The 9,920-nt window shown below is 39.2% G+C and overlaps 1 protein-coding gene across 1 annotated transcript; it reads right to left on the bottom strand.

Annotated features, from left to right (window-relative positions):
* Window positions 1-271: 271 nt before the first annotated feature.
* On the bottom strand, window positions 272-9,917 carry TMEM184C (transmembrane protein 184C; the record flags this gene model as incomplete). The annotated part of the gene is made up of 10 exons (XM_010135246.1): window positions 272-722; window positions 1,198-1,369; window positions 1,877-1,976; window positions 2,630-2,742; window positions 4,206-4,299; window positions 5,171-5,245; window positions 6,013-6,218; window positions 8,148-8,184; window positions 8,282-8,412; window positions 9,858-9,917. Coding segments are annotated over 10 exons (1,278 nt in total), but the record flags the coding sequence as incomplete, so codon positions are not given.
* Window positions 9,918-9,920: the final 3 nt, after the last annotated feature.

The following is a 9,920-nucleotide window of genomic DNA, read 5'->3' as shown; positions in this document are numbered from 1 at the left end:
ATTAAGAGGACAACCGAAGCTAATACACCTTTTGCTACTACCCTCCTTAAATTACATTCTTAAGTTTTCCTGTTGCTAGTAGTACTTTCACTTCATCATTAGAAGAGCAGAGTAATTTTTCAAATGTTTCTTTTGTATTAATAGAAGTCAGTGTCATTTTGACATGATGTGTAAGTGTTCAGTTTTAAGGAGTTGATTCTTAAATTTAAGCAGAACCATTTCCAGTGTGCGTTTGATATTCATGGGGAACCCACAGATACTCACATCCATTATAGATTTGGAATTCAGATGTCAGTTCCAGCTGTATCCTCTTCCTGTCTGCACAGTAGCTTTTCCAAGCTTTTCAACTTTCATCACCAATGGTACATGTTAATAGAACATGCGTGGCAAGTACATAATAGACTCCTTGAGACATTCAAAGAAAAGGTGAGTCTAACTTTTATCCAAAGCTTTCTCTGATAAATTGTGCTCTAGTTCAGGTGACTCCTCAGCATCTCGAACAGAAGCATTGTAAATACCATCAACCACAGGGACTGTCGTTGGTGTTGTCAGAGGTGTCACAGTGCGTCCAAACCCCTGATAATGACCCATGGGTGAAGATGGCATTGAAGAAGCATCAGAAATTGGGTCTTGAGTAGATGAAGACAGTAAACTTGTATGTTCATTTTGTTCATGATCCTCGGCAAAAAACATTTTCCTTGGCTGGCCCAAAACTGTCCTTCCTAGAATTATGCCAAATGAAAATACTTCTTAATACTTGCAGCTTTACACCAAGATCTTTGAACACATTAACTTGCAAACAGGCATGTTAAATTAGAAGATGAGTCTTTGTTTTCTAATAATTTTACAGGGGCAGTAGTAGCTTTAATAAATAAAAGGATGTCTTTCCATTAAACACCCAAACCGACCAACCAACCAAAAACCCAAAAAAAGGACATCTCTCTCTTCTACCTAACACACCTGAAACTTACCCTGAGATCCATCTATTTAGAAAAAAGCCTAAAAACTAGACTCTGCATCAGTCAGGAGTCTACTGGAAGGAGCAAAGTGCCAGATAAACCATGAAATCCCCTAGAGATGCAGCTGCCACTAGTTTGGTATGGAATGTTCTCAAGGTACTGTAGAAAGGAACAATGGCATAAAATGAAGCTTGAAATATATGTGCTGTAACAGACCAAAGAAATCTGTGTTACTTACCAACATTTCGAACCTGTTCTGATATATCTGCCCTTATATCAGAAATATCCCACATTGCCAGAAAAGAGTCAAAGCATGACCCTTCTTCAGCTTCTTGAACATAAGGTTTATAGGAAAAACTGTAGTGATGCGCAATAGCAGCCAGGAACATCTCAACACAAATGATAAAATCCTGCAACAAGAGGGATACTGTATTATTACTTAATCCTTTAGAACTGGAAAAAAACAGTTCCCTGTGTTTCTTCTCTGATTGACAAGACTGCAGTTGCCTTGGGATACTGGCATCAGGTACTTTTCAACGAGAGGGAGGATATTCGTGGCAGGATTCAGAGAGCTACAGGTGCTACATGCATACTGGAGTCAGTCCTTGCCTGACAGACTGACGTGCTGGAAGCAGGTACTCAACAAGCAGCAGCTCTACCATGAATTCTTGCAAGAAACGCAAGGATTTCCAACTGAAGTGTTTACCTGGGGGACATTCCTTCAGCCCAACACACGGATGTACAAACATTAAGCATAATACTCATTTCAGGTGACTGGCTGAAACTGAGCCCAACCTATAATAAACTCAGTACTAATCTAGCCTGTGTTGAAAGCAAGTATGATAGTATTTGCTCAAGATCAGCTATGTTATCTTACATACAGCCATTCCTCTGAAGAAGTAATTGTCTGCTCCTACCTGCAGGCCTGTAGCCACAGCTTCCACACTTTGCCAATCCCAGGTGCGTTTCTCAGAAATAACACCAACTTTCACCAACAATGCAATAAGCACAGCTTGCCTACAAAGATTATTATTATTATTGTAACAGTAGTGCCAAAAAACCTGCAAGCAAATCTGGTAAACAAAGCCTGTTCATATATGTGGTCACAGGAAGAATGAATCTTACAAGAAACATACTGTTCATACATTTAGATTTCAAGAGGAGGAATACAGACTTAAGAAGAGATGTCATTCATCCATGGTCCTAAAAACCAATAAGGGACCACAAAGACAAGTCTGTTGTTCCAGTTAGTTATTAGAATTTTCTTCCCTTTCTGGTATTACTGCAGCCCACACAGTTACGTTCACATGCACTCATTCGTTAGCAGCTGTGAGCAATGGTTAAGTAGTTATAAGTTATGTTCAAAGAGTAAATTTAATTTAAAAAGTTAAAAAAAACCCCCACATTTGTTTTGAAATAACTGCAAGTGAAGATTCTAAAATAAATCCTGCTCTTAAGAATCACCTTACAAAATAACAACCCTAAAAATTAATCTCAAGTGAACAAGACTGCTCTGTCCAATGCACTAAAACCCTTTTCCCCTCACAGCACTTCACTGAGATTATGGGTAGAGTTTCTGAAGCCTCTAGCCTCAGTAACAAGTCCAGCCTTTTTAGCTCTTTTATAATCCACCCTGAGAGCAAGAAGTAATGAGTAAATGATTCACTTACCAGAAAGAAACAAAAACTACCATCTTCACACAGAGGAACTTGCCAACAGGCTGGATGGGGTTCAGTTCTTCACGCAGTACTTTATAAAACAGCACCAGACAATACATAGCAAACTAACAAAGGAAAAAAGAAAATGAAGAAAAGCTTCCAAATTCTTGTTCATTTTGTCAGGACATTGTTTTAGAGCATCTCTTCAGTTAAAAAATGTATCAAAGTATGATACAAACTTAAAAAGCTTTAAGTTCGACTAAAAAAAAAAAAAGACTCTCCTATCTAATTTAGGAGAGTCTCTGGATTTAAGGAATCTTTGCCTGTTTTAAAGCATACTTTATTTTGTCTGAAATTGTATTTCTGAAATGCACAGTATTGGCAGACAGAGATGGAGGTCATCTACCTACACTCTGAAGCAAACCACAGGAAGGTCCCATAAAGTCTTCTCAATGCCAAGCGCATCTCTAGGGAAAATGGCATAAAAAAAGCACATAGCCTTTCAACCTTCTGATAAGAACACCTCAAGTGTTGCCTCTTCATGAAGGATGGGACAACAAATGCAATTTTCACAGCAGACCTGAACTAGTTTCGTACTAATTACCACTGCTATAGCCACCAAACCTAAGGAACTGATCTCCCTTCTTCAAGCACATTCTTGTAGCCTTTTACTACTAAGTTTCTTACTAAGCAGTCATGTCAACCAGGACATGCAGAAGCATGTGCTCCTGCTGGGACTGTTGTCACAGCAGAAAGCAGCCATAGCTCCTTCCATAAAGGCCGCCCATCAAACACTGGTGTGACAGTAGGAGGAGGCTGCCCTTTCTGGATGGGATGTCATGCTGTTCTTGACTCCTGCTGCTGTTGCCAAGAGAATTAAGAAGTTTGGAGGCTAGAAGGCTAAGCAGCAAGGGGCTAGAGTAGCTGCTCTCTCCTCTTGCAATAGCTCATGTGTAACGTGCCCTGCATAAAGCAGAAAATGATTCCTCTGCATTCCCAGCAAGCCACTAAATGCAATTCCTGACCTCCAAAATGAAACTTTCAAAGTCTAGGGGCCTTCAAGCCTTAATCCTTACCCTGACATCATCAGGCAACTGAACCAACAAGACAAGGTGTTAGGCAGGCCCAAATCTCAGCCCTGCATGCACCGTTTCTGCTTTTTCCGTCAATGTTGTTATAGCTAGCTTTGTAACACGGTGTTTTTGACATAGACACTGCTGAGTCTTTGTACACGTGCTGGGAGGAAGCTACAGAGGTGAGCGAAGTTGTCTCTTCTGAAGAGGGGCAAGTCTGCAGCTCTAACATGCCTCAGCCATGCCACTTCACCCATCAGTTCAGGACAGAGAAGTGGGACACTTTATTGCTTTATGGAGCTTTGTGTTAAAAATAATAAAAGTTTTAGATAATCTATTTTTCAAGTATTTTGCATATATATTTAACAGATAATAACTTTGACTTACAGTGGGAAATATTCTCCCCGTAAGAATCACCAGACATTAACACAATTACTGTCAATAGTTCACCCGGAAGATACATGTAATACTAATACTAAGACTTTAAAGAGCAGGAAGATGCACTCGATACTCACGAGCTGTGACATGTTGTTAAGTATAACCAAGTAAGTCCAAGCATTATTGAAGCTGAAGTTTCCTTCATCATACACTCCCACTAGTTCACAAATTCTGAAAGAATTTTTAAGAGTTATTCACTCTCTAGTATAACATCACTTTCTTGAAGTGCTCTTAGAACCAACTGTTAGAAAACAACATCTCTTGCAGTAGTCAAGTATGTGCATTGGGGGGTCTGCACAGGAATCAATTTCCAACAGCATATGGCATAGGAAGTTCCTATTATATTTTACATAGAAGAAACAGTGTTTGGAATCAGCATTAACACATCCCATTCTTCAATGAATTCAACAATTAAACATTTTTTAAGCTGTTTTGCCTTGAACACATACACCTAATATAAATATCTATATGGATATTTTTTGTCAGTAGCAGCTTTTTCCACAGTCTAACAGAATTAAAAGTAATGACCACCAATACAAAGTTCCTGAAATTAAGCTTTCAGCATCATCATGCATAACTGCCTGCTATAACTTTACAACAACAGGTTATACAGTGTGAGACACAATCAGGCTTATCACATGTGAAGTTTAATAAAATTTTTTAAGTCACATGAAACCTGACTTTAAAAATACCCAACTGTTGAAGCCAGTGAGAAAAGGGAGGCAGAAAAAAAGACTCTTTAAGAATTAAGAGATCATAAAAACATCTTTCCCACATAAACAGTACTTCACATTCGCTCCCACTGCTTTCAGCAGCAGTCATTAAGTATTTATTACTTCAATTCTGCAAATAGTCATTTTCTATAGAGAAGTCATAAAGGAATCATAGGTTGAGTCAAATTGCCAGGACCCATTTAGTATGTAACACAATGAGTCTGTTTTCAAACTGCCTTGATGCAATTCAGAGGGCATGACAATTCTTTGCAGAGTAACTCAAAATTACATCCTTAAGATCAATATAAATTATTTATGAGCATACTTACAAAGCAATAATGGTAGTAAATGGTCTGACAACAGTGTACTGCAAAACACCGAGTTTACATCTAAATAATAAAACTCTGCAAGAGAAACATAAAATTCATTGTACAAGACGTTAAAGACAATTCATTTATGGAAGTTTCCTGTTCTCAGTAGTTTCCCTAAACTGAATTTTTATTTCACGGGAATTTTAACTTCTGCTTCCAGGACTTCAGATGCAACGGTATACAGTGTGTACATACACAATATACAAAAGACCTAGACTTTTAACAGGAAATACTCGGTGATTCACATCTTTTAGCCATCGGAAACTTCTGGCGGGACTAAACAAAGAGAATGCAATTTTCCTCTGCGTTTGAAGACGTCTAAGGATGACTTAGTTTTACTTAGATGACTTAGTCCTAGTTTGTCTTTATCATTTTAAACAGCTTTATCAAAATCTCTTGAGGGAGACACTTATCAGATTAAGGGTGCAGGACAGTTGGGGGCATATGGCCTTTCATCCTTCATCTGTGGAAGTAGTAGCAACAGGCTCTCTGGTCTACCAGCGATTCTACATGAAGTTTTTTGGCAAATATTATATGATACCAGGGGAAGCAAATTCAAGATCGTTTTCCAATTATTTTCAAAAATAAGGAAGTTTCCTTCAGCACCACATGAGTCAATGCATGTTAGTAACTAAGTGCAATTTACAGGATGTTTTAACAGCTAGAGGAAAATGCATTCACAGCTGCTTTCAGTAGTTGATAAACAAAATGTGTGCAAACCATAAACTGACTTTGCCAAGCAAAACCAATATGAAACCAAAATGTTTATATCTGATTATTTTAAGAGACCATATACTCACTCTCCCATAGCCCATGACGGACAACAACACAGAGGCGGCAGATGTCTCTGCTGATCTTTCGCTTCTATTATTAACACGAGGTTTGGATACCGGTTGGTTAGGTAATTTGAAAGAAAAACCATAAAATTATAGATGACATAAGCTTCATAGCATTCTCGACATGTATCCACATATATTGCAATGTTGGGGTATTTCAAAGCTATCCACTGTAAGAAGAGAGGTACACAAAAGGTTACGTGCAAGAAAGACAAAAGTGATTCCAAAGACAACGCTGGCTGGCTAGTTCAGCAAGCGACGCTTCATTAGACAGCAGGCACTAATTAAACCAGCTTGAAGCATTTGGCTAATAAGAATGTGATGCTACAGCTAGAATATAACGTTCTGTAAAAATACAAGTAGAACTTCAGATTGTATCTCTGCTGCTTCACATGGCCGCATGCTGTGCAAGAGATGCTCTATATCTCTGACCACACGATTAAGTCTTCCATTTAAAAGTAAGTAAGGAGATGACTCCCTACACATAACCTACTCCTGTTAGGAGGAGACACGGTAGAACTGTTTCCTGAAAAGTCACATATTCATTGCCAACATTGGTTTGAGAAGCAAGTTTTTAGTCCATTTGTGTAAAGTTATTTCTTTTGGTAAATACTGTGCAAATGTTTGTCTGGCACGTTTGCAAAATACAGAAGCAAGCAGCAGATTAGCCTTAAAATGGTAGTCGTCCCTCTGAACCAGAATTTCAGACAGAGAAGTGATGCTTACGAAACCGTGATTATGGATCAGCTGTCAGAGCTGTCAATTTTTAATTCTGAATATCACACTGCTGTTGCATTGTTCAGTGCCACCTGTCCTAGAGAGGTTTTCTGGGGGTGTGAGTTGTTTGGTTTGGGGAGGGGGAGTTAGACAGAGAGATGCCTTCTGAGTTTACTTCGCTTCCCTAGGCCATAGTGGAACTGATGTTGTGCCTTCTCTGACCTTCTTATCAGAACTACAGGAAGATGCTTCCATCCTCATCACAGTTAAGAAACTCTAGAGATGGCAGATGCTGCAACACCACTGCGGAAGACGTAATACTGTGTCTAGTAAATTGAGAATACACTATCTGAGTCTGAGAACTTTATGTTCAGCTCAGATTATGCTCTTCAGCAAGTTACCATATTTGCAGCAAAGGCCTTAAGTTCCAGGAGTCCGAGGAGAGATTCAGTATGTCAGAAATGTCCCTGAATGCCTGGCTACATCTCATTTAATAACCAGGTAATTTTCTTCCAAAACACAATTCTGTACCTGAAACAGAAATATCAACTTGAGGTAGTTGATATTCCCCACAGGAAACAGATCATGTTCTTTACTTCCCTACTCTCCTTCACTCTCAGATACCCTAAATTCCAGTCTTAAAAAAACACAGAAACAAAACCAACATGCGTTAAAGGTGACATTTCATAAACAACCAAGAGATGGGAGAAAAATCAAAGGAAAAGCTCCTAGAAAGCTGTCTTTTACAGGAGAGAGAGAAGTATTTGCAATGTTGAGAGGATGCCATGTAAACACACATCCTGGGCTGTCCACAGGTTGTGGTTGCTTAGCTCCACCTGAAGTGATGTTTACATGAACCACAGCTGAACCATAGCTATGGCAAATAGAATCCATAATATACAAGTAATCAGAGATCAATTTTTTGCAGGATCTTACCCTTTGCCCCCCGAAGCAAAAAGGAAGAATTTTAGCACTAAGCATAACTTGAGAAAGAATTTTAGTACTAAGCCTAACTTGGGAAAGAAAGGAAAGGCACTTAATTTTGAGACAGTACTTGGATCAGCTGAGTTTCCAGTTCAGCTGTTACTGAAGACGGAAGGACCAAAAGCAGGCTCCTGTCATACACCCTTCCACATCTGTCATAAAGGATACTCGAGGACAGGGTTAAGAAGGGTTAGTAAAAGCCATCCTACAAACTCCACAAGAACAACGTAATATCACCAGAACTATGCTTCTGACACACTGCACAAATGAAAATGACCAGGATTTTTTTGTGCTACAACTATCCATGCAGAATAATTTCTACTAACTGTGACACTGTTTTCCCTCACTCCCACAGCAAAGAAACTGTTATTGAGCTGTTAACAAAAGAGAACACTTACACTGTCTAAACTGTAAATCGGCACCATCCATAGAATCCTGTTACAATAACAAAAGAACATTTAATATTACTAGAAGTATTTTTAGTCTGAATTAAATTCAACATTTGTAGCACAGGTAAAATGTGAAATGTTACCTTATTATTGGTTTCTGTAATTCAGGTTGAGTATAATGGACTAAGTGTTGTAGTATTCCCCACAGAGATATTGGTATAGTCATTAGCAGAAATATCCCAGCAATAAACCATGCCTTGGTATGAATTCCAACCTTGTAAAGAAAAAGAAGAATGTAAGATCAAAGTTTCAGTATTAATACTTCAAAATTTTACTAGTACAGCAAGAAAAATTATTTCTTTCCTTTTTTTACTGCGAGTTAAGTTTTAAGATGGACATTAGGTACATATATATCCCCATGTAAGTTTAGTTTTTCTAACTCTCCTTCCCAAATACATAAAATCCCAAAGTCTCCCTTGCAATCTGTTGACATGGCTTAGAGTTAAACAACTCAAAAGATGAGCAATCCTGCAGAACCAAACAAAAAACATCACCAATAAACACAAAACATTCTACAAAAATGTAGTGCTTGCTATTTAATTTACTGAAAACCACAACAGATTCCTTGCTTTAGGTCTGGAACTTGTCTCAATTCAGTGCTTCATTATAAAGTTTCTGGAAGCTTTTACATTTGAAGTATTTTTAGCTTTAAAATCAAGTTCCAACTAGTAATCAATTTCAATTAGTTTCATGTGACAATCTGAAATAGATATGTGCATGTATATATGCTAAAACGCAAGGCTATGATTTTAAACCAAAGTTCTCTTAAAAATAACAATATTAATAATCCTAAGTACCAAATCCTACAATCTTCTCAAGCAGGGTTTTTTTGTTGAGAGTTTCTTCTCAGGTCCCTTACTGTACATCAACATCTCTGTTGCTTTCCAGTTCAAAGATCCCTTCTGAGTAGTTTCTCTACCAGTATCAGATTTAATGATTTTGAAATTTCAGATATTACTTTGATATAAACATCCATTATGCTGAATGAACGTACAAAGGCATCAGAACAGAGTTTCAAAAATACATTCCAGACAGATTTTACTGTCACTAAGTGCTTAAAATTATACCATGAAAAAGCTTACATCCAGTGAAACTGGACTGATCCATGTATTGAACTGGACAACATATCTTTTAAGGTTAAAATTTTACTTTCTGTTAGCAAAGTAATGCTGTAACACGTCCGGGTAATTCATACCACCAGTACGAAAGAGAAGCTTCTCCTCTCTCTTGATTCTCCCTGATCAGGCAGAATTACCTGAAATATTAGGTTACGAATGCCAGTGTTACTACTAAGTGTACTTCTGGGCAGGGCAGCGGCAGAGCTCCGGCCACGCTCCTGTACACACTGACTCAAACGTCTTCAGCATCGGATCGATGTTTAATCACCAACTAGTACTGAACCGGAAGGAGAAAGAAATCCTGTCCTGTCCCGTCTTGCTTCGTTCGTGCTTCGACAGCACGACAAACGGACACAGCAGCGCCGCGCAACTCCTCCGGCTTCTGTTTCCCTCGTTCCGTCTCTACCCGCGGCTGACGGGAGCTGCCAACTACTTCAGAGGAGCGCAGCCGCGGACGGCAGCGGCCGTGAGGATGGTCCCGGGCTGGCAGACCCCCCCAGGCCTCGCCGCGGGGCTCCTTCCGCCGCGCCCCGTCCCTCACCTCCAGCTTCTGCAGCTCCCAGACGCAGAGCGGCACCACCACCAGCAGCCCCACGATGTACAG

The sequence above is a fragment of the Buceros rhinoceros genome, unplaced genomic scaffold (assembly GCF_000710305.1).
Source record: "Buceros rhinoceros silvestris isolate BGI_N320 unplaced genomic scaffold, ASM71030v1 scaffold35534, whole genome shotgun sequence".
Taxonomy (NCBI): domain Eukaryota; kingdom Metazoa; phylum Chordata; class Aves; order Bucerotiformes; family Bucerotidae; genus Buceros; species Buceros rhinoceros.
This window is presented reverse-complemented; position numbering and strand designations above follow the sequence as displayed.